Below are 25,236 nucleotides of genomic sequence, written 5' to 3' on the forward strand. Positions count from 1 at the left end.
GCCTGTTACGGCCTCCGGCCGGCAGAGGGAGCTCAGCCATAGAGTGAAGCGGGGAGCGCTTCCGGCAGGCGCTGCCCGCACTGCGCAGCCGAGGAGGAGCCGCGGGCGGATGGAGGAGGCGCTGACTGGGCTCGCGGCCTGCGAAGCAATGAGCGCGGCGGGCTCGGGTCCTCGCCGCCGGGCGCGGGTGTCCCGCCTGGTCTCCTTCAGCGCGAGCCATCGGCTCCACAGGTGGGTTGTGCCCACGTGACAGTGGTGGGGGCGGGACCTTCGAGCCGCGGGGCGGGGCCCGGGTGCGGCCGGGGCGGGGGTGCCTGCCGAGGAGGGAGCGCGGCCGCGGAGCCTTAGCTCGCCCAGGTTACGCAGTGCTAGGCACATGGTAAACACTCGGTACACGTAAATACTGTTACATGTCAGGAGCGTTAGCCTCCGTGACTGATACAGTCTCAGCAAGGCGAGGTTTGTCCACTTTTTACCCAGGAGAAAATGAGCCCAGGTGTTCATTTTCCAGAGAGCAGGCAGCACAGCTGGGATTTGAACCCGGAGTACTCAGACTGCTTGATCGCATTCAAGAGCTGGTATTGAGGAGAGTTTTGCCACTCATTAGCAAGCTCCACTCTCTGAACATGTTTCCCCGTCTGTAGAATGAAGTTAACTCCCACCGAGCAAGATTCATCCATTCATTCACTGGCAGGTGTTTGTCAGGTCCTGTACTAGGTAACAGGGATGCAGGGATCAAGGCCTGCCACAGCCTTCCGTCTGAAGTGTACAGACTGGCCAGTTTTGTGGAGGGTACAGTGAGATAATTTTGTGTGAACGCTTTCCAAACTTAACACTCTGAACGTAAGAAGTGGATGAGCAGGAAAAGGTGAGGAAAATAATCAAGAGAGTCTCAAAAAGAAAGGGGTTATTTAATGGGAAGCTCAAATATGAGGGTGGAAAGGCCTCACTGAAGCTGCACAGTTGGTTGGGCAGCTATACGTGCAAAAACCTATTAAGAAAATTGTTCTCTGCTTGGAACAGCAGCTCAGTATTGTAATTTTACTGTTTCACCTAGTTTGAATACCTCAATGGATTGGTGAAGTTACCAGTAGGCAGTAGTTGAGGGATGTTAAAGCAAGATTTTAAAGAAGAGACATACTAGGTCTTGTAATTATTTTTCAGGAGAAATGAGATTTTTTAGGCCGCTTGAGGACAGACATCTTTTTATCACCATGAGCCTTTGATTCATTCAGCCTGTGCCTAGAATGTGTGTAGGTACTCAGTGAATGTTGTGTTGAAAATGGAAGGGCCTTGAGTGGGTCAGTTGTTGGGGTCTTGCTGTGGAACAGGGATGTTGAGTTAATATGCTAATTTGTATGATATAGAAATTTAATTAGGGGACATACACTGTTTCCTGACATAAAGTTGAGTGATGAAATCAAATTCACTTATGACACTCCATTTGTTGAGCTAAAGAATAATAAATCGTGAGGTTTTTCAGAGGCTAGAGCAAGCAAGTGTAGGGAACAGAGAAAGTGACCATGTGTCATGTTGATTTTTCTTTCTTTTTCTTTTTTTTTTTGGGTCAGCAAATCTCTGAGTAATGAAGAAAACTTGAAACTGTTTGGGAAATGCAACAATCCAAATGGTCATGGGCACAATTATAAAGGTGAGAGAAAAGCTTGTGAAATTTTAGCTCTTTGAGTGATGATGAAAGTGTTCAGTAAATATAGTCTTAGTGAATAAGAAACATTAGGGACAGAACATGAATTCTTTGAGCCTTGAATGAGAAATTAAATGGAAGTTCAAAATGAAAAGATCTGTTACCTTGGTTGGATGTATCAAGTTTCGCTTTGCAATTGTCTGCTGTTACAGATAGTCCAAAACAGTGAATGGTTTAAATAACTTTTTCCACAGCTTTGGAATACATAATGACATTCTTTTGGCACCGTGTTTCCTTCTAATTAGGTATTGCTGAGGCTAATGTTAACATTAGAGTGTATCTTTGAGTAATAATGACTGACAAAAGGGGAATATTGACTCAGAATATGCTGTATGGCAGGAAAATAAGTGGGGTCTAAAACTTTGCCAGTGGTGTTCCAAGACAGTAATTAAATTATGCAAGAGACTTGATCATTCGAGATAGAGATAATATCTCGGAAAACAGATATGTAAGCCATGGGGCATCACAGCATATGGAATGATGGAGTAAAAAGACCAGAAAAGATGTCAGAAGACTGAGAGTTCTAGTTTAGTTACTGCCTCTTCCTTGACCTATGATGCCTCTCTCAGTGTGCTCTCTTATGTTAGTACCTAATGGTGTTTGTATGGAGCTAAAAATATACATATATAAAAGTCATTAATTTGTAAGGCACTCTGATCATCAGGCATTTTCAAAAGCTTCATACAAGTAGTTGTTCTTCTGCAAAGCATGACTGTAAACTGTGCTTACGTTCACATGAGTAAAAGGGGTAAGAATTTTAGACCCAGGAGTAGTTTTGCTTGCTCAAAAAGGCGCTGCCCAGAATTGGACCAGCTCGCTGTGTAGCTGGATTTCTTCCTGTGCATATTTTACTGTTAACAGGCAGTGATCAAACAGCATCCTGATCCAAGTGCATCAGCATCATTAAGCAGAACTTACACCCTTTTTGGCCTTGGCTAAGCTCCTCTTAAGTTCCTCTGCCTTGGTCGAGTCTTGCTTTAGTTGATAAAAAAATTCTTAGCTAAAGTAACAGATGTTCTGGGGGAAAATACAGCTTTGTGGGGCAGAGATCTAATACTTAATTTATGTTGCTAACTTGTGTTTGGATGTTATCTGTTGAAAGTCATGTTGGTTTTTTGGTATTTTGTTTTCTTCCCCATAGTTGTGGTGACAGTCCATGGAGAGGTACGTGCCGAGAATGTCCATGTGGTTTGTGCAGATTGCTGGGCCCTCTTTCAGCCAACGTGATGGATTCTGTGTTGAAAAATTCTGTTCTAATCAGTATGGCTTCATTGTTGGTCATTGTGTATGGTGAGCTGCTGCCATTTCAGCCTTTTCTCTCCCAAAGCGTCATCTTTAATGTGCTGTATGTGGACAGGCAGAAAAGCAGGACAGTGGCAAGGATGCCGAGAGTCCTTGGTGTTTCCATGCTGAGATGGAGTGTCTCGGGGAATGAAGGCAATGTGGGCACGATTTCTGCACCTTGTGCAGCCTTCAGTAATTTACCAGAGGTTTAAGTGTGAAGAGCGTATTATAGTAATGCTCACCTTTGTTTATTCTTTAGGTTGATCCTGTTACAGGAATGGTTATGAATTTGACTGACCTCAAAGAGTACATGGAGGTAACGGCATGTTGAATGCTTATTATGTGCTGTCTTCTAAATGTAACATTTAATTGCCCCCTTTTTGCTTCCCTGACCAGAGGTCCTGTGCCCCGGCGAGTGGAATTGGGTGTGGGAGTGTGGTGGTAGCTGGAAGAACTCTCAGTGTTCTCCTAAAGGTGTTTGGATGACTTAGTGGAAATGACTCACGGTTGTATTTCAATGATGGGAATAAAGGAAGAATTCTCATCTTGTCTTCTTTGTTGGCATATCCTGGTTTCCTCCATTTAACAAATTCTACCCTTCTTTCAAGACACAGCTTTCTCCTCGAAGCTCTCTATTCCTTCTGTGAGTTTTCCTGACACCTTTGATCGCAGACTTTAATACTACCCTGTTTTACTCACTCTAGCTTTAATATAAACTCACTGGGGCAGTTCATCGTAGGGATAACACAGAAGAAAGTGCTCAGTAAAGGACTGACTGATTGGGCCATTCAGAATTCTTGTGTTGAAAGAGAGCTCAGAGGCTATCTAAGCCAGCTTCTACATTCCGTAGATTAAGCCTGAGAGATGCTGAACAGTTAGCCAGCCAACTTGCCCTAGGTCATGTGGTTAGTCCTTGACAGAGCTGGGGTTAGATTTCCTTCCATCTGGTTTAGTTTTCATGGTGCCATTATTTCGCCTGTTTATTTCGCTTCAGCTTTGCTCCTTCCTTTTGTTCTAAAATTTGACATTTGTTTCACAAAAATGCTGTTATTAATAATCATCGCTTCTTTCATGTTACTTATCATCCGAATATTCAACAAGTTTGCCTCCTTTGCACCCGTCTTTGAACTAAGTATTAGGAATACAGCGATGAATGAGACATAGCTCTTAGCCACGTAGTGCGCATGTGACCTTTTCTAGGAGGTAAAGACTAGTAAGTGCTCAGTAAGTGTTTGTTGAATAAATGAATAACAGAATGAGTGAATGAACAAACAGTGCTGTGCTCAGAGTACGTTAGGAAAGCTATAAAGACAGAGTTCTTGTATTTACTAGGGACACAAACTGCACAGAGTGTTGTATAATACAAGAACAGCGTGAGAAATGAGATGTCCTAAGAAGGCATACAGTGAAATACTGCAGGAGAAGCTCTCTGCACTTTCCCCCCTTTGCACACCTGAAGGACACTACACACTCCGCTCAGTAAAAGAGGCTCATGGCATGCAGAGTCGAATGAGAGCCCTGCAGAAGAGGCTTCAATGGAAAACTTGGGATTTGAACTGGAATTGAAGATAAAACAAAGATTTATTTTCTGGGTACCCATATGGATATCATTTGATTTATTTTGAGAGTTGTTTGGTTTAGGACATACTCTTTTTCTGTTTTAAAATATTTGATATATATTTTCATTTGATCTATTTTAAAAGTTGTTTGGGTTTAGGACTTACTCTTTTTGTATGTTTCTAATTTTGCTCAAAAATGATTGCTATTATTAATGTACGCTTCTTGAAACCATACCACATGGAAAATTAGATTGTTTCACAAATGCTTAGATTTTTTTTAATGTAAGTATAGTTGATGTACAATATTATATGGGTTACAGGTATATGATATAGTGAGTCACAATTTTTAAAGGTTGTACTCCATTTATAGTTATTATAAAAGATTGGCTGTATTCCCCGTGTCATACAGTATATCTTTGTAGCTTATTTTATACATAATTGTTTGTACCGTTTAGCCCCTTACCCCTGTATTGCCCTCTCCCCTTCCCTCCCCACTGGTTAGCAGTCATTTGTTCTCTATGTCTGTGAGTCTTTCTTTTTTGTAAACTCACTAGTTTATTGTACTCTTCAGATTGCTTAGATTTTTTTTTACAATAGCTGAAAGTAAATGCATACGCAGAACAAGGCAATTACAGTTCTTGTCATTGACAAAGGAAAACATTGTTTAGTGTATGTAAGTATTAGGACACAGTACTCTTTACATGTTTATATTTTTTCTTGTAAGAGCCCAAGATCATTCTTAGATTACTCCTTACAGAAATTTAGAACTACTTACATAATTTCAGTCTTAATCTTTATAATAAAGCAGTGAGTGCTTTATAAAATGTAGCACTCACTGGATGTTTGTCCTAATGACATTGTGGCATTGTGCTGAGACTGTTAGGGAGAAGTTTTTCTGGTAACATTTTGAACAGAGTTCAAGAAGTGTTAGACTGAATTCTGAATCACCACGGCTTGTTATGAGAAAGCTCCAGTGAATTCTCTATTTTTTTGGTTTCTTACCACTTTGCATTCAGTAATGAGACTCTCCAGTCATTATGAGAGCTAGGCCTTACTTTTGTTTTGCTTTTTTTGTTTGTTTGTTTTACGACTTTAAACTTTCTGAGATTGCTTTGTAAGACACAGAGCACTTACAAGTATTAAGTTAGTGGCTAAATGATAAGGTAAAATTTAGAGACAAAGGCAGAACCCTTTGGAATATGAGTCACAAATTGAATCAATGATATTCCTTCTTTGTAGGAGGCAATTATGAAACCCCTTGACCATAAGAATCTGGATCTGGATGTGCCATACTTTGCAGATGTTGTAAGGTAAGTGACTGTTTCTACCATATATAAATAGAAAGAATGAAGAATTGGTTTTAACGTTTGATCTGATTATTGTGTAATTTCTTGAGTTCGTGTCTGATGATATCTTTTAAAACTAGAGTTTCTTTTCTCTGTAAATATTAAACATGAAGTTTTGTTTATTTGCCTTTTGACCGTCTTTCCTTCTCTTCTACAGCACGACAGAAAATGTAGCTGTATATATCTGGGAAAACCTCCAGAAATTTCTTCCTGTGGGAGTTCTTTACAAAGTCAAAGTATACGAAACGGACAATAATATTGTAGTCTATAAAGGAGAATAGCTCCTAGAGGTTACTACTACAGAAAAATTTAATTTCTTTCCACATTTGAAGATCTTTATCCCCATCATCCCCTTGGATAATTGTTTTGCCTCCGTGGGTTCGGGGGGACTTGATTTATTGAAATCATTGTGAGTAAGATCTGTTTTAAATTCAAATCCATTTTAAAACCAAATTTATAATGTATTCTGAGTATCATTTAAAGAGCTTTTTTAAATCTATAGATTAAAATCACTTAAGCAAAATGTTTTGGTGTAGAATTATTTGAAAGCAAAAGAAATCTACTTTTGTTTGTCCATTATCTCCTTTTTAGTGTTCGTTTTTTTTCTTGGTATAATATAAATAGCAAAAATATAATAAGACTTACAGTAGGTGAATCTTGTACAAAATAAAATGCAAATGACCACGAAGTCTGGAAACATAGACAATATATATTTCTTAATATATTGAGCTCCCTTGATCACTTCTTCCAGGATATGCAAAAGGTGCAAGTTGATTCAGTGAAAATTAGACAGACATCGCATTGTAGATGGAGGTACAAGGATTGATGGAGATGCTGCTTTAGTGCACATTGTTCATTGCAAATTTGCACAGCTTATTGGACTGTGAACCACTCATGAGGAATAGCATGTTGAACGTGTCGTGGAATATCAGTAAACTTTGTTTCCAGACCTTATGGCTACCTGAACAATTTAAACTCAGAAGACTGAAGAATAATCACAGGTATTAAACAGTGTTAAAATAATCAACACAAAAAGACTATATAACTCTGTAATGTGTCTCTTGTATATAGTTTTTCCTAATTAATCCCCTTTTGTTCTGATTATTAAACTTAGCTGCCTAAGTTAACTATATGTTTGGCTTTCATCTTTGATATCTTTTCCTCATGCCTCAATCCACAAAAATTTTTTTTTCTTTAATCTATTTTTATATATAGTAGCTAACATTTGCAAATCTCAAACTCCCAAATTTATTGCTTCCCACCCTCTTTCCCCAGTAACCATAAGACTGTTTCCTATGTCTGTGAGTCTATTTCTGTTTTGTAGGTGAGTTCATAGTGTCCTTTTTTTCCCTTTTTTTTTTTTTAGATTCCACATATGAGTGATGCCATATGGTAGTTTTTGTATTTGCTTCCTTTGCACAAAGAACTGTGTTCTCTCTTGTGTTCTCATTTGTGTTCTAAACTTCTTAAATATAGGGCTTTATTTTTCTCTCCACATGGCAGCTAGTACACAGTGGATTCTTAGACTGTTGCTGCCTGAAAATAGTAAAAGGACGTGTGCTGTGATTACCATAGTAACGCAATTTTCAAAGGAGCAAGTACACTTATATTTTGGAGAGTTACTAACTGCAGAAATTTTATGGTAAATTTTGACAATGATACAATGCCCACTTGATTAAATGTGAATGTGTTTTAGTTACCAACACAACTTTAATGTTACTTATTCATGTATGTTTTGTATTGATTACCTGAAAGGTAGGATAGCTGTGACTTGTTAAGGTACTTTATGTCTTAAAATCCCACAAATGTCATGCAGGTGTTCATGAGTTGCTTCAAGAGAACATGTTTTTCCTGCTTGCTCTCTTTAGGAAGGTGAGAATTCTGTCTACCTACCTGTCTGTCTGTCTGTCCATTTAGGGAATGAATGAGTGACTGAAGGACCAAAGACAGGATGTATAGCTCATTTGTTCTAAGTCTCCACAGAACCTGCCCTCAGAGACCTTATCAAGCTATATTGTGCTTACTGCTCTACCGTTTTGGGTTTTCACTACCCCAGTACCTTGTGGGCAAAATCATTCTAAGAGTATCTGGTGAATAGTACTCAATAAGTTTTCACTGATTAAATTAATGGATGACATATTTGTAGAAACTGCTGAGATTTTTATAGTGTCTTATACATAATGGACACTTGGTAAATATTTTTAGAATTGAATGACTGAAGGTTTTGAGGCTTGAGTTCTAGTCCTTGGGCCTTTGTTGCTCAATTGTGTCACTTTGATCTCAGAACCTTAGTTTCTTTACCCGTAAAATGAATGCTCTGACAGAGGTTTTCTGAAGTTGCTTCTGCTTGTTCTCAGATTTTATATCCTGATGATTTTTAAGTACCAAATGATTAATACTAATTTAGAAAAGGAAAAAAATTATTATGGGGTGGTGAGGTTTGGAAAAGCTTAGTGGAGGAGGTGAGTCCTGAATGGTACTAAAGTGGTGGGGTAGGAAGGATGGTGGCTTAGAATTCAGGAGAAAAGAGAGAAAAAATACTGAAAGGGTAACATTTTGTAAGTAAGGTTTCTAGGGTGGGAATGTACAAAGTGTATTTGGGATATAGTGAGTAAATTAGTCTTAATAGAGTGGTGATGCAGTGTGAGAGAGTAATGGGAAGTTAGCTTGGAAATACATGATGGGGACAGCCTAGAGAGCCTTGAATATCAATTTGATTTTTATACTTTAAGAGTGTCAATGAAAATAATCAATTTATAATTTATAATAGAAATAGAGAAGAGTTTTATTTGAGTCAAACTGTGGTGAGGACTGTAGTCCGGAAGACAACCTCTCAGTTAACTCTGGGGAACTGCTGTGGAGAACCCGTTTCAGCAGTTTTATAACTTACTAGAACAAAGAACATCAAACAAGTCAGGGATATATTCCTCCAAGATTTGAAAAAACAGATCCGCATGCACACAGCCAGTCCACATGTCCTGGTTTCACTGCTGTGCCACATTCGAAGAAATACCATCCAGCAATCAGAAGTAAAATAATTCTGATTTTCACTTGTATCTCTTGAGGGACCTTAAGAGGACCAGTTTATAACTGAGAGCAGCGCCTAGGAAATCCGCTAGCCTCTCCTTCCAATCCACAGAGGCTTGAAAGCTTCCATCTCAACTCCTACAATACTCAGCCCACACTTTTATTTTGTTTTTTCTTCCTCACCCTTTCCCTTGACTCAGCTCTTTATTATGCAGAATAATTTAACCCCTTTACGCATTGTTTAGATCATTGTTTTATTGTTGTAATACTTGGCTTTCTTGTACATCAGTGTACCATTTGTGATGCCTGTTTTAGGCATTAAATAATGATACAGTCCTTCCTTTGTGCCAGGTGCTACTCTCGGTGCTTTACATTAACTGGTTTAATCTCCACAACACCCAATGGTAGCTACTGTTTTTCTCCCTATTTCACAGATGAAGAAAGCAAGGTGCACTGAAGTTAAGTAACTTGTACCAGGTCCCACAACTCATAAGGGGTAAAATCTAAAGAAATTGAACTCACACAGCCTGGCTTCAGAGTTTATGCTTTAAGATATTTGCCAAAAATACCTCTCTTATGAAATAATAATAATTTTTACAGAGTAATATTTTCAATGTTTACTTTAAAAAATAGTGTGGGGGTTTGGTAGAGAACAAGATACTGTCTAAATTTTCTGCCTGTTCTGCATTTTTTCCTTGCTCTGAATGGTTGGTGTTATAGTTGGACTGTTGATCGGGTTTGGAGCACTTTCTGGTGTGTGAAGATCTTTGAGGTAGTGGGATTTGGAAAACAATTTTCTTTCCTACTTTCTCAGAATGTAATTATCACTTCCCTCAAATGGGTAGACCACTGCTATTTCTATCACAGAATGGGAATGCACTGAATTCACGAAACATGAAGCTGCAAACAGGAAAACACAAGGGGAAGAACAAGCTTGGGCAAGTGAGCGTGGGAGGAATAAACCGGTGTTCATCTCTCCTGGCTGCGCATGTGCTCCAGCCTGTGGCTCCCTTGCTGTTGCCTGGGTGCCTTTGTTTTTCTCCCTTTTGGTGTATCACTTTCCCACTAGTGAGAATCAGGAGGTGGATTATAAATGTGAGGATCAGGACAAGCCATTCCTTTAACCCTCTTCTCTTCCTTTGCTACCCTTCGTGCTTGCCTCCCGCAGGATTCACCTAAGGAGTGACAAGGATGACAGTCCCGGGAGCCGGCACTGCTGCAGTTCCTGCCTCCTGTGCCCAAGGAAGATAGTTCATGTCACTAGTTGAATATGAGTTACTTTTGAGCCTGGATTTTTGCTTCAGAATCCTTCTCAACAGTGTTCCCAGCAGCTTCTGTCAATCAATCAAACATGGCACAAGGGATTGACCATCTCTGACTAGATCCTTAGAACTAGGTCTGGGTGTGACAGAAAAATCAAAATTGAGACTTGGAAGAGGGATGAGATACCACCAGAAGCCAACCTTTTATCCAGCAGATACCAACTGAAACAGAAGGTAAAACGATTTGTTTAAGATCATCTTTCTGCTTAATAGAACTAGAATTAAACAGGTGTCCTGCCCCCAGATCCCATGCTCTTGCTCAGACGCCTCTGTACTGCTTGTCTGAATTCAGCTCCTCAGATTTCGTTGAGTCTAAGAGTTTTCCAGCTTCAGTTAGCATCTTTGCTGAGGCTCCAATATTTGTCATACCTTCTGCATTGAATCTGAGATGGGGGGCCAGGTTGGGCCATGAAGGATAAATACAAAACTTGGCTCTAGCTTTTTGGGTCAGGACTCCTAGCAGTTGGTCTTGGACATGGCAGCAGGGGAGCGGGGCCTGCAGGAATACTTTTGGAGCATGCAGCCTGCTTGTTGTGACAGCGAGACACCCCCCCATTCCTTCTCCTTGTCGTATGACCCAGTTGTTCTGGGGGAGCCCAGGTGATGCAGGAGCTGCCCAGAGAGCCTCTAGGGTGTCCTGGTTAAAAGTGCAGGCCCTGAAGTGGTAGAGACCACTCTTCAAAACCCAGCTTCACTACTTACTCACTGAGTGACTTTGGGCAAATTATTTCTCCCTCTCTGCCTGAGTGTCCTCTTCCGTAAAGTGGCTAAATATCATAGAGTTCTTGTGAGAATTAAATGAGGTGACGCATATAAAGTGCTTCGTTTAGTGCCTGGCAGACACTAATAGTGGCTACCAAGTGATGTCACAGAAAATGGTGGAGGAAGGAGCTCCAAAAATTGTTCCCTCCACTGAAGCAGCCATTAAGTTGGCAAAAAATGTCAGGGTCCGCTTGTTCTGAACTCTAGAATCTAATAATAATAATAAAAAAAACCCCTTACATTTATTTGGGGAGTGCTTAATGAGGAAAGAGGCTGCTAAATTTTGACATGAAATTTATGAAAGTCTGTGAGGTCACTGGCTGACCACTGAGATAACAGAAAAGAGACTTCAGTGGCCACATTCAAGAAGGAATGCAGTCTTCGCAAAACTAGTTTAGAAAAGTTACTAGTCGAATGGGTGACTGCAGCCCTCAACGAGCAACAACAGTGGACCCTGATGAGAAGGGAGAATCTGATTTCCACAGTTACCACGTTACAATAAGGTCAAAATGCTCAGTTTTTGACAAAAAAAAAAAAAAGGACAAAGTAGGAAAAAATGGTCATTTCACAGGGAAAAAGAAGAAATTGACAGAAACTGCCCCTGCGGAAGGCCAGGTGGAAGTTGGCATTCAGTCACCGAAGTTGGCATCTTGGAATTTAGCATAGCTATTAAAAGAAAACTTTGTTACTTATTACTGGAAATACCATGTTTTGTTTTGGTTTTATGTTATATTATGAATATTATAAATATTTTACCCATCTTTCTTAGTGGAGATTACCATTAGGGGAAAACTGACCAGTTTGCACTCGAGAAAAATTAAAATTGAGAAAATGTTCCCCTTATATCTGGCTTCGAAAACATACACACTCTCACCATTCCATTGATTTTATTAATGCTCCCATAAATGAATAAAATTAGATGACATTTTCTATATTTTAAATTGATCACTCATTAAAGACATATTTGAATTTAACACATTCATTATTCTTGTTTGAGGTATAGTTTATTTGGTATAACACAGAAAATAATGCCTTTATGCCATGATCTTTCCCATCCTTGACTACTCAAGACCTGGTACATTCTTACTTTCTTGCCCTTCAAATGCTACTGGTGTTGTATCTAAATAAACGTTTAGATTGGCTGTGTAACTGGCTGTGAACAGGAGCCAAAAATCTAGGTCTAAGTAGTTACAAAAAGCCTAATTTGTGTCCTGAGACACACAGTTGAACACCACTGAGTGGACTGTTCCCCTCACCAAGTAACCCTCAGGTCTCCGTTTTGGTCTGAAGGAGCGGGAGTGGAGTTGTACATCCGAGAACGTAAAGCCTTTGTTCACGTGTGTCAGATTCCTGGCTTGGAACTGAACAAAGAAGGATGCAGTGGCAGCAGAAGCAAGTGTTCCCGTAGCTTCCTTTCTAGAAGAGGAGTTTGCTGGTGAGGAAGACGAGCAGGAGCTGAATGGCATATCTGATGGGGCCGAGGAAGGCTGTGTTGGCCAAACTATTGGCTGTGGTTTGGGCTGTGGCTGAGGTTCGGGCTGTGGTATGGGTTGTGGATGTGGTATGGTTTGTGGATGTGGTACGGGTTGTGGGTGTGGTACGGGTTGTGGATGTGGTATGGTTTGTGGATGTGGTACGGGTTGTGGGTGTGGTACGGGTTGTGGATGTGGTACGGTTTGTGGATGTGGTACGGGTTGTGGGTGTGGTACGGGTTGTGGATGTGGTACGGTTTGTGGATGTGCTATGGGTTGTGGATGTGGTATGGGTTGTGGATGTGGTACGGTTTGTGGATGTGGTACGGGTTGTGGGTGTGGTACGGGTTGTGGGTGTGGTACGGGTTGTGGGTGTGGTACGGTTTGTGGCTGTCGTTGGTTCTGGGGTTGTGGCTGTTGTTGGTTCGGGGATTGTGGCTGTTGTTGGTTCTGGGGTTGTGGCTGCCGGTTTGCGGGTAGTGGATGCTGGTTTGCGGGGTTTGGCTGCCGGTTTGCGGGGTGTGGATGCTGATTTGGGGGGTTTGGCTGCCAGTTTGCGGGTTGTGGATGCCGGTTTGGGGGGTGTGGATGCCGGTTTGGGGGGTTTGGCTGCCGGTTTGCGGGTTGTGGATGCCGGTTTGGGGGGTGTGGCTGCCGGTTTGCGGGTTGTGGATGCCGGTTTGTGGGGTGTGGCTGCTGGTTTGCGGGGTGTGTTTGCCGGTTTGCGGGGGGTGGCTGTCGGTTTGAGGGGTGTGGCTGCCAGGTTGTGGGGTGTGGATGCCGGTTTAGGGGGTGTGGATGCCAGTTTGCGGGGTGTGGATGCCAGTTTGGGGGTTGTGTCTGCCTGTTTGCGGGGTGTGGATACCGGTTTGTGGGATGTGGATGCCAGTTTGGGGGTTGTGGCTGCTGGTTTGCGGGGTGTGGATGCTGGTTTGCGGTTTGTGGATGTCAGTTTGGGGGTTGTGGCTGCCGGTTTGGGGGTTGTGGCTGCTGGTTGGTGGTTTCTGGCTGCCGGTATGGGGGGTATGGGGATGCTGAATGCCGGTATGGGGAGTATGGGGATTCTGAATCCCGGTATGGGGGGTATGGGAATTGTGGATGCCGGTTTGTGGGTTGTGGATGTCGGTTTGGGGGTTGTGGCTGCCGGTTTCCGGGTTGTGGCTGCCGGTTTCCGGGTTGTGGCTGCTGGTTGGTGGTTTCTGGCTGCCGGTATGGGGGGTATGGGGATGCCGAATGCCGGTATGGGGAGTATGGGGATTCTAAATCCCGGTATGGGGGGTATGGGAATTGTGGATGACGGTTTGTGGGTTGTGGATGCCGGTTTGGGGGTTCTGGCTGCCGGTTGGTGGGTTGTGGATGCTGGTTTGGGGGTTGTGGATGCCGGTTTGTGGGGTGTGGATGCCACTTTGGGGATTCTGGCTGCCGGTTGGCGGGTTCTGGCTGCCAGTTGGCGGGTTGTGGATGCTGGTTTGGGGGATGTGGCTGCCGCTTGGCGGGTTGTGGTTGCCGGTTTGGGGGTTGTGGCTGCCGGTTTGAGGGTTCTGGCTGCTGGTTTGTGGGTTCTGGCTGCCGGCTTGGGGGTTATGGCTACCGGTTTGTGGGTTATGGCTACCGGTTTGCGGGTTGTGGCTGGTTTTGGAGCAGGGGTTGTGATTTGCTTCGTTGTGGAGATCTTGATCATGGATGTATTTTTCACTAGAAAAAAAAAAAACAATGGCATCAGAACCTCTTTTGGGTGGCAGGTGCACACTGGAGAGAGGAGACTAATCTGATAGGATGCTGGAGCCAGAGTTCATGAGCAAAATTCAGTAAGCACTTCTCAAGGGCTCAGAGTGTGTAGAGGACGGGGAAACTAGGAGGGCACAGGATGTCAAGGAACCAAAAATAAGAAACAATCTACCCTTAAGCTCTGCACAGCCCTACAGGAGAAGGAACTTACACTGAATTTACATAACCACTGAGTTTGTTGTTAGGTGGGTAGTCTGCCCTCACATGTCCTCATGTTGTTAGTATTACATTGGATCAATCGGTGCAAACATGGTCCAGAGTGGTGCACTTTAATGCTTTTTCTTTTTTGGTCTTTGGTTTCTTTGCTCATTTCAAAGGTTGCGTGTAAAAGTCGTAAGAAATAGACAGCATCCAGACCCAAGGACGGCCACCTCTGCTTTAAAGTAAGTGGAAAGAGGCCCCGTCCAACCTGCGAATCTCTTTGTTGTGGTGTCTGAGAGACTGGTCATTTTCACATGCAGGGATCTGACCACATGTTAGCGTTTTGAGGTTGCCTGGCGGAGAAGCAGAGAAAGCCAAACCTGGGGGGTTGTCTGATCCTGGAAAACTAGAGCTTGGCCATGACACCTCCAAGGGTCTGAGTGGACCACAGAGGGGACTATAAGGAAGAAGGCGGGAAATGTGCAGTGATTTGCTCCAGCCTGTGCACCCCGCCCCCCTGCAGGGCGCCTTCTAGCTCTGTGGCAGTATCTTATCTCGTGGAACATTTCCCCAGGGCAGGTGTTCCTCTAGGCCACCCCTGAGCCAAAAGTCTGAACACAGCCACTTTCTTTTTCTCTCTGTCTCTTTTTTTAAAATCTGGATTTTATTAGCATGGAGCTAAGGAGTTCTGACCAGAAACAAACTTTTTTTTTTCTTTCCTACCATTTATACCAGTGTTCCTTTTGAAAATGTCCCGGAGAAAGAAAATAATGTCTGTCTTTTCACAGAGGGGAGACCACCAAGGAAACACTTAAGGCGTTCACATAATAGTTTCATTAGGCATAATCACTTTAACATTTGTTGTTGAAAATCGATAAGCCTTTGACCACATTTGCAATGCCTGACTGACAGGAAATTGAGCTGCATACTAGATGTACTTCAGAGTTTGGAGGCTCGTGAGGAAGATCTATTATCTGGTCGTGGAGAAGACTGATGTTTCTTACTCTTGGTTAAAGCCTGTATTTAAACACTTCACACACACACACACACACACACACACACACACACATACATGACTGTCTTTATAGTTTTCATGTCAGTCAAAGAAAAGTGGAAAAAAGTATAAGATGTGGACTTTGAGTCCTAGCTTTGCCATTTACTTTCTGTGTGGTCTTAAGCAAGTTACCAGTCTTTTCTGAACCTCAGTTCCTTGAATTTGTTTTAGCTCCCCAGAAAGAGGCAAGAGAGAAGCAAAGGGGCAGAGAAGGGAGACAAGGGACAAGGAGCCTCAGGATAGCTTGAAGTTGGGGACTGCAGCCTGGGAAAGGCCAGTGGGATTTCCTGGTGGTGGTGCTGGAGGCCAGAGGCTGCTCCGAGAACTAGTGAAATGATTGGTTTTCTGTGCTATCAACCCTTCTTTGTGCGAATCTCCCTTCTCATCCCATAAGCCCTTTGGTAACACCTGCTCCAGCGATGAAGGCTTTGTGTGAGTGGGAATTCTTTGTGGAAACCGAGGGAGCAGCCGACTCTCATAGCCACGTCTGTGTGGTGTTGACTGGAAACGGCTCCTGAGCCAGAGTCTGGAGTCAAGGTGACTGAGAGAATCAGAGTCCCCTCAGAACTGGCAGAAATGTTGGGGTGGGGAGGGGGATGGCTTTTGTTTTGCACAGGGCACAGGATAAGGGGCTGAGCTAATCTTATGCCGATCTCAAGGTGCTAGGAGCCTCAGCTGGTATCTGGGTGACACATGACTAGAAGACTCTGTTTTGCTAGGACACCCACAAAATAATTTTCCGGGCTGATTGATTTCACTGCCAGATACGGAAATAGGCTGCAGAGGAACTTACCTCTTCTCATCAGATCCTGGGAAGAAAATGCAGCCACTTTTTGCGAATCGACAGTGAAGGTTCTGTGGAGGGCAAATAAATGAGAGAGAATGGTGAGGAATTCACAAGTTCATTTCACAGTTGCTGCCTTCCCAGCAGACCCCAGCCCCTTAATTCCTGTTGTGCCTACATTCTCTACAGCACAATTAGCAGATCATTAAGTCCTGGTCTGCTCTACATTGTCTTGACTAAGATCCTCCCTGATCCTTCTCCAGACAAGGTAATGTCCATCCCCCACCCTCACCCACGCCAGCACCCTGAACTCCCCACAGGCTGGTATACACCTCTGGTCTTCGTTCAGGTTAGTCTTTCTGATCGTAATAATCCGGCCCAGGGAACATCTGCCTACAGACTCATCAGTAACCTCTGGGAAGTCATTTCTCCCTATCATCATGAACCCAGACAGATCTCCATCAGACAGACATGCCCCTGTGCTGCATTGCTTTGCCATCAGCCTCTCCTCGCACTGGAGGACCAGCTCCTTGAGGGCAGGTTCTGTTGTCCACAATGCCTGACATGTAGTGTCACAGGTACTTAATGGTCATTAAACGAGCTGTGCAGCTTGGTGTGTTGTTCTCCTGTCAGTGGGCCCGTTCAGTCTGTTGTTCATTTAACAGTTCGTGAGTGCACGACATGCCAGTCACTGTGCTTGGCGCTAAGGGGACGCTGGTGAACACTGGCATGCTTCTTTCCTTGATGGCTCTTAAAGTCCCTTTAGAGAGGGAGATTTTAAACAAATAATCGACCAACAAGTTAAGTAACTGATCACCATTGTGATACGTGCTCTGATGAAGCAGTGGAAGTTATGAGAGTGAGCAAACAGGAAGCCGGGAGTTGATCTGGGTGTTTAGAGAATTCTTTCTGAGGAGGTGATGTCTAACCTCAGTATTTATTTCTCTGTGGGCCTTGCCTCCCTACACCTCACTGTGATGTTCTGTGGGCAGGAACCTCTTCATATGCCCTTTTGTGCCCTACCCCACAGATGGGGCTCTCCCATCCTGTATGCTGCTCCCCTCCACGTGTCAGCCTTGTTGTACACGGTAAACAAGCAGAGGAGCCAGTGCACCATCGTGGTGTGAGTGAGGAGGGGTCTGGAGACTGCCCTGTCAGTGGGAATGTGTGTTTCCATTGCAGATTGTCACTCTGTGGTCTTTTATCTGTTGTTGCGTGGAGTGTGGAGGCCTTAAGGAGGTGAGATGAAAGGAAAGTCATTGCCCTCATGAGTCCTGACTGGCTTCTAAGAGCCTGCTGTCATTGTGAGGCTGGATTGTAGCAGCTTCCTTTGGATTCCACTCTTGCACGTCTCTCTGTGGGCATAAGAGTACCTCCTTCAGAGCCAGCTAGGTTCCACCAGGCCCAGGGCGTGGCAGCAGAGGGTGGGGTGGCTTGACTGCATCATTGTCTCCACTGTCCCTAGACACCTGGTGGCTGCTCGTAATGGACACGGCCCCGATGGTCAGACCTGCCCTTTCAGTACAAAACGGCAGTCAAAGTGTAAGGATCTCTCAACATTTGGTTCCTATAGTGAATGTGATAACAAATCCCTAGCTGGGAGGGAAGTTTGCTGTTGTTGTTAGCATGTAACATGAGCCCTCAGGTGGCCTCACCGCGGAATCTGAATGTGTCCATTTTGTGTAACACTAGGAAGCCAGTTTTATTACACAATCACCACACTTTCTGCCAGCAAGCCACTTCCAAAATGCGTCTGTTTTAAAAACATGATTCTCCGTGTGGTGGTGAAACCAGGTCCACCTAAAAGTGAATTCCTCTGTCGAGTTTATGATTAAACTCTCTGCTTAGAACGTTATCCTCTTTCTTATCCCCTGTTCCCCTGAGGATTGAGGAGCATCAAAGAAAAGGGGGAACTGAAACCAAGCAGGACCCTGCGGGGCCCTTCCTGGTACAAAAGCCCCTCTGTGTCTCCCCATTTCTTGTTTGTAGAAAAAAGCATTAGTCTCCTAAGCTTTCCCTGAGATCCAAAGAGTAGACTCAAGCAGTTACTAATGAGGGAAGTGAAGGAGTGCAGAAACAAAGGAAAAGTAGTCAAGAAATAACAGTTCCATGATAAAACAGAGTTCTGGTTCCTCCTTAAGGGTTATAGATAATAATGTGACACAGATCTTTGAGTTGTTTTGCAGGAAGTAAGACCCAGGTGGAGGACAGTGACTACATGCTGAGCATAAGCACAAAGACCCCAGACTGGTTGGGATCAGAAGGCTGATGATTACAATTCATGAAACATCATCCTGTTACAACATCACCAACCAATCAGAAGAAAGTCATGGCCCCTGCAACCTCACCACAAATGTAGCCTTTAAAAGAGCTGCCCAGAAAGCTGATGGGAGCTTATGTCTTTTGAGCATGAGCTGCCCATTCTCCTTGCTCGGTGCCTGCAATAAATGCTGTACTTTCCTTCACCACAACCTGGTGTCAGTAATTTGACTTTGCTGTTCAGTGGGCAAGTGGATTCAAGTTTGACTTGGTAAAAATGGGGACCAAGAGCACCCCTCCCCCAGGTTCTTGGCCACAGGCAGTTTCTCTGCACCCTAGCTTAGCAAGAGCTCCTGGAGGACTGCATGGAGAAGGCAGAGAGGGGAGCTCCAAGGTGGGCAGGTGTCTTCAGTACCAGAGTGTTTTTATTTTTAATTGTTTGTCACTGCTGTTTGCCCTGCCTAGCTCTGGAGTACTGTCTGCCCCAGACTATCAGGAGTGAGTTGGGTTGTGGTGGGAAGGGATAAAGAGAATTTGAAACAAACAGGGTGCCAGTGATAAGGATTCTCTGCTTGACCAAAGTTTACTTGGACTCTGGAACCTTCTCCTAGGCCCATCTGTGTACTTCCTTGGAAAATCCAGTTTTAGCCAGAATCCTGTTAAGGCAGTATAGCACAAACCTCCCACCCTCGATATCTGATCACTTTTATTATCTGATTGAGTTTCTCATCCTCTACTTTGTGATCACCCTGGCCTGTCTTCAGCAAGAATCCTGTTAGGTCAGTTTGGCAAGAGTCCCCCTTACAGGGTTTGATGTTTCCTTTTAGTGTTTTTCTATCCATTGACACTCCTACCCTGTTCCCTGGCTATAAATCCCAGGTACCCATGTTGCATTCAGAATTGAGACTTGTTCTATACTGAGGTCTCTTGTCTTAATTGCAATAGTCCTGAATAAAATCTGTTTTTATTCATTCATTGATTCATTCATTCACTCATCTTGCTTTAAGTACTGTCTGGCTCTGGTTTTATTTAACACCAGTTCTTTCTCTTGGTGCAGAGCATAGCTGGTATGTGTGCGTGTGTGCACATGTATAGTGTACAAACTTCTACAGATAAAAGTAGAACAAAGAATGGAGAGGTGGAAAAGGAGTGCAGCTATTGAATCCTCCATGTCACATCGGGGTTGTATTATGAGTCCTCCAAGGTCAGTATAAAACTGCAGAAACCCAATATGAAATTGTAAAAGCCCAAAGCAAATGATATATGGATAGGTTCTTACTGTAGCTGAACTGAAGATAGGTCTATGTCCCCAGGAGATACCCATTTTGCCTCGAACAATTTGCTGCGCGGGTTCTTCAGTTCGTACATGACACTGTTCGTACAATTCTTGTGTGCATCTTTCCAGAAGCCTACTGGTTGTGTCTTGTACAGTGCTCGCAGGATCACAGCTTCAGTGTTGTTAGTCACAGGCACTGATACTGGGAGGAAATGATAAGGAAACAATGAACCATCTGTGCCGTAAGACAAGAGATGAGGGTCATGAAATCAAAGTGAAGTGTGAAAAAAGAAAGTTACAAATATTATGTACATATAGTAATGTCCCACTTTTATAAAAGAAGTTGCAAAAAATCTGGAAGGGAATAAATACATCAAGATATTATCTATGGTGATATCTTGGTAGTGGGATGATAAATGATTTTTATTTCCCCCCTAGCTGTTTTTGTGTGTGTCTGCTTTACAAGTTTTCTCCAGAAAAAGGTGGACAAGTTGGACGAAAGAAGACCTTTACTCTGCTTTGCTACATACATCTCAAGATGAGAGCTCTGCCCTTCTCTCAGGGGGAGTGGAGTGTGGGGAGAGATGGGGTCGATGCCTGTGAAAGGGTGAAGTGGACTCCCCTGGGAAGTGCTTCATGAAATAAGGGACCATTACTGCCAAGTCAAAGCCATACCCATTGTTTTTTGGTTTTTATTTTTTTATTTTTTGGTCCCAGAAATGCTGATGTTCTTGGTCTCTGTTGTTGAGGCTGAGGGAAGAAGGAGGCAGGGCCTCTGAGCCCCAAAGGCACTAATCTAAGTACATGTCAAATAACCACTCAGGGTTCCCTGAACCCTCTAGTCTGATGACCTAGGTTAGTACACGCTCACGGGGACCCCGCTGACACTTGTTAGTTCCACTGGTTACTTTCAGCATTCTAACGTGTAATGGGTAGGGGATTTCAAGAGAATATTTCAGTTTGTCCATTTCCTCCCTTAGAAGATCCTTTCTGAACAAATCTCTCAGTGCTTGGTGGTAGTCTTTAGGGCCCTCTCAGCCAACCAAAACTCCTTCAAAGTCTTCTCCTTCAGAAAGCAAAGAAAACTGACTGTGTAGCAGAATAGGATCAGACAGTCCTGGATCTGAATTGTAGTTCTAACATTTAAGTCCAGGTCACTTCGCCTCTGATCCTTGGTTTGTTTACTGTTCATCACTCACTCCCCAAATATTTACTGAGAGCCCACTTTGCACGAGGGTTGGTCCTATGTCTGAGGATAACGACATTATTCCTCCCTGTACGAACATTAAGATATGCTATGTTGAAAGTTTCCTGTGAAGAGTAAAGAGAAGTGTGTAAAGACTTGAATCTGGGTGGGTGTCAGATAAATCTCAATTGCTGTTTTTAGTATGAAACTTTTCTCTGTTCTGTTTGTTTGTTTTTGCCAGTCAAGGTATCTGAGCCAGATCCCCGGGGCCCTGACTTGCTCAGCCAGAACCTGGCATCTGTCCTGGATGTGTGCACGATGGTGAGGTGGATGGTGACAAGGGACGGTGTCATGCAGATAGTCATCAAACCTGTCAGCTCTCCCATGGGCATGCTCCTGCCTCTGTCCTGTGTTCTGTTCCCTGCTCCCTGGCTTACATGCTCTGTTCACTCCTCCTGGCCTCCACAGTCTCCTCCCTCCAGGCTGCAACCAGATCAGATTTCCCCAGCCAACACTTCCATCAGGACCTACAGCTGTCGAAAACCTTCAAAGTGCCCTTGTATTTCAGAGCCTCTAAACATTTCTGGTTCTACATTCCTGCTTCTGTTCTGTCAGTTGCAGTACACATGGCTCTCATGAGCCTCATTACCCGGCGCACTCTGCTGTTCGCACCCCCACTCCAGGGGTGGCCGTCTTCTCTGGTTCTGCAGACGCACCTGGTTCGCCTGCCCCTGGCCTTTGCTCATGTCGGGGGCCCGTCTGGAATCCTTCCTTCCTTCTCATCACTTATCCCAGCCCCACTTACTCTCCAAGATCCCGCCTCTGGGCCAATTCAGCCCTCTTGCCCTCTCACTCCTGAATCATTGATTCATTTATTTATGTTTACTTGCGTTGAGGACTTAATTATGTTCTGGCTTGTACTATATGCTGTCATTTCATCTGTGTCAGTATCTGGCTATCCCCAGTGCTGGGCACCTGGAGGGCACTAAATCACTATTCATAAATTGATGTTAAAAAAAAAAAGTTTGTGCATCCGATGTTGTTTAGTGCCTTAATGATGAGGGTTCAGGGAAAAGGGCAAGCAAGTTACATTTCTGTTGCCCATGGAAGTTAAACAGCGGTGGCAGGCGCTTACCCGGGACAGTTGTAATAGGAATGCTACTGCATTACGAGTTTCTTTGACTGATACCAAGGCATACCAAGAGAACCAGTTCTAAGATATTGCCTTAGCTGCACTTTTGTCTTGGAAACTGCCAAGCCGTTTATACATGTTGCTTATACCAATGATAAGACAAACCCTGAAATTAAAAAAAAAATTCAACATTAAAATCAGGGGAAGTGGTTGGCCTGTGTGGGCATTTACTCAGTCTCCGCAATAGTCTGAGTCCCAGCCAGGTCCGATAATTTCAGTCTGCCAGGAAATCATGTAGCCTGTCGTGTAATTCCAGGTGTGGGATCAGGCCCTTCACATCTCCCAGGGCACAGGATTTTGAGTCTCAACTTAAATCCTTCCTTTAGCGAGTCAGTTTATCCCAGAGCGTTAGCACATTTCTTTCTGAGATGAAATCAGATGAGGTTTCGGGGAGTGCATGGCACATAGTAGCCATTCAGTGAACCGTGGTCCTCTTCTCCTTCTGCTTCCTAAAACTGCTCCAACCAACACCTCTGTAAATGCTGTGATTTTTCTTCTCATCTAGCATGGTCCCCTCAAGGGGTTTGGTGTGTTGGCTTTTGATTCTTCTTGTGTCTTCCTACTTTAAGGAGGCTCCACTGCCCCCCCCCATCTTCCCAATATAGGTTTCCTTCTCTTCCATTTCAGCCACAAAATCCATCACTTCATGATATGTTATCTTAAGTCAGAGGTCTGAGGTGTCTTTTGCAGTAGTCCCTCAGACCACCCAGGTCCTTCCCTGTATACAACATCACACAAGATGGTCCTCATATTGAATATAAGGTTATCTTCCCTGTCCTGATTAGGAGAAGACCCACTGTCTGCAGGAGAGGGACATAGGGAGCCCCATCCCAACTGAGACACTTAGTGATAGTCCCCATGAGAAAATGGAAACCAGGACAAGCCAGGATGAGTGTGGGAAGGCAGGCCATAGCCACGCTTATGCTGAAGCCTGCAGTGTGTAGAGCATGGGTGTGAGCATCCTTATGTTCTCCCAGTTCTAAGCCAGGTAGGGTAATATGGCAGACAAGAAGGTAGGCTCTGAAGCTGGGCAGCCTGGCTGGATAAAGCTGGACAAATCTTGGGTGTTTTTGAGGTTCAAATATTAGCTGCTAACTGCTAGTGACCTTGGGTAAAACTTTAACTTCCCTGTGCCTTAGTTCTTACCTGCAAAATGGGGCAGACAATAGCATTTGCCCTTGGATCAGCCCACAGCACAGTAAGACATCTTAGCTCTCATTACTGTAATTGAGAGGCAAATCGTGTCTTGGCTACGAGCAGGGTCTCTGAGGGCCTGGTCCATCACTCAAGTAGCTGTGACCTAGCGAGGTACTAACAGCTCTGCCTGTGTTTTCTCATCTACAAACTGGGAATGACAACATTATCTACCTTGAATGTTGAGGAGGACTCAATGCACTAGTCCCTGTAAACAGCCACATTAAATTTGTTATTATTAAGAAAGTCATGAGACAGCACTTGCCTTGACATGTAGGCTTGACTGATCCCAAAGGAATATTCATAAAATATTTCTAAGCACCTCAAAAAAGCACCAGATTAGGAACAAAATGAGTAAGATCTGAGAGCCAGCCAGCTCTGCTGCTTACTAGCCGTGAGACCCCGGGAAAGCCATTTCACTTCTCTCAGCTTCAGGCTCATACGTGCGTTGGGAGAGTAATTCCCTCCCTGTCTAGCTCACCAGATTTTTCACCCATAGCCTAAATGTGAGCAGTGCCTCCTAATGTTGAGCAGTATACAGTCATCCATGGTGGCACTGCTTATCAAGTGGATGGAAAAGAGCTGCCAACTGCGGTGCATTTATTATCCCTGAAAATAACACAGATGACCCCCCCCGCTGCCCGACACAGGCTGTTGTAACCTTGTTTTGGAGAACGCCCAACTTATTGAAGTGAGACAACTTGCCGCAGTTGTGCCCTCGCTGGGACTCAGGTACACTGAGATCTGGGACATACTCAAGATCACACAGGGAACGTGCAGAGGCCGTCCCAGCCCACCCGTTCTCTTCCATGTTCTCATTCTCCCTGTTTCTGTGTCCCATCTGGGTGAAAAACACGTGCTTTGCTTGTGTAGTTGAAAGCAGGGATGGAAGGGAGTACGTTCCAGAATTCTGGCTACCTCACCTCAGAGAACCAAGGACAGCAGAGAAGATGGCTTCTACTCACCTGTGTACATTGTGTCGTTTTCATAGATGTCTGGGTTGGCCTGGATTCCCCCATCAGCAGCACCGATGATCTTACTTATTGTTACGCATTTGCCGATAGGATACTGACACTTGGCAGAAGGAAACAGCAGTCCGAGGCACAGAGACAGCACCAGGGGCAGCAGTGGGGAACCAAGGACTCCCATGGTCTTGGTCTGTTTGGAATCTGCTGGACCTGGGACTGGTTAAGATCTACGACTCACCTGTTTATATGCTCTGGGCTGGATCTTCTGGGTGACGTCATACAGGCAAATCTCCCTTCCACTCCTCCCTAAAATGAACTGGCTTCTGGAATTTGGCCTAAGTTATCACTAGGAATGAATCTCTCTGTATGTGTCACCATGATCCTTTATCAGTTCCAGATTGGCCCCGGACGGGGAATATACTGATCATGGACTTATTTTGCAAGTCCGACACCTCAGCATTTGATATTTGAAGAAAGCCATGAGAAGGGTGAATGCCAGCAAAGTGAAATCCAGAGTTGAGTAGTCATCTCATACCTGGCCTGCTTAGACTCTCCACTCTTTTCCCTGTGGGAAACTCAGGCATAAAAGCCCTTTTTCTCATGGAGCATTATGTATCCTTTTCCAGTTCTTCTTAATCGAACATGTCCCCTAACCCGGTTCATTTTTTGAGTAGCACGAAACTGGAAAGACTGTGGTTCTGGATTTATATTTATTTCCTTGGAAAGAAATGACTTTGGTCCATCTTGCTCCTGCCTGACAATTTCCACTATAAACACCATAACACAAAGAAACTACTGGAAAAAATCAGAAAGTGTATTTTCTCATATTTCTTCTGTGATTTTAACGCACTCACTGAAGGAGAAAAGAGGAAAGAAGTATTTTATTTTCTGAATAGAAAGAAAACAAAAACAAGTAG

The 25,236-nt window shown here is 43.9% G+C and overlaps 2 protein-coding genes across 11 annotated transcripts; one reads left to right on the top strand and one right to left on the bottom strand.

The window, feature by feature from the left end:
* Positions 1-97: 97 nt before the first annotated feature.
* Positions 98-18,715, top strand: PTS (6-pyruvoyltetrahydropterin synthase). 10 transcript variants are annotated; one of them, XM_064482041.1, is made up of 9 exons: positions 98-231; positions 1,572-1,651; positions 2,847-2,869; positions 3,249-3,305; positions 5,788-5,858; positions 6,052-6,895; positions 10,090-10,417; positions 12,296-12,440; positions 14,583-18,715. In XM_064482041.1, the coding sequence occupies exons 1-6, from the start codon at positions 110-112 to the stop codon at positions 6,173-6,175; spliced, it is 477 nt and encodes a 158-aa protein (XP_064338111.1). In that variant the 5' UTR covers positions 98-109; the 3' UTR covers positions 6,176-6,895; positions 10,090-10,417; positions 12,296-12,440; positions 14,583-18,715. The 10 variants fall into 10 exon arrangements, with proteins under 10 accessions (XP_064338111.1, XP_064338112.1, XP_064338113.1 ...); XM_064482042.1 differs by having other exon boundaries at positions 18,411-18,715; XM_064482043.1 differs by having other exon boundaries at positions 18,431-18,715.
* Positions 17,633-24,500, bottom strand: PLET1 (placenta expressed transcript 1). Its single transcript, XM_064481993.1, has 3 exons — positions 24,317-24,500; positions 19,783-19,981; positions 17,633-17,759 (listed from the first exon to the last, which is right to left on the bottom strand). Exons 1-3 carry the CDS (start codon positions 24,498-24,500, stop codon positions 17,633-17,635), a joined length of 510 nt encoding a protein of 169 aa, XP_064338063.1.
* Between the last annotated feature and the right edge of the window lie 736 nt (positions 24,501-25,236).

Source organism: Camelus dromedarius, chromosome 34 (assembly GCF_036321535.1).
Source record: "Camelus dromedarius isolate mCamDro1 chromosome 34, mCamDro1.pat, whole genome shotgun sequence".
In the NCBI taxonomy this organism is placed as follows: domain Eukaryota; kingdom Metazoa; phylum Chordata; class Mammalia; order Artiodactyla; family Camelidae; genus Camelus; species Camelus dromedarius.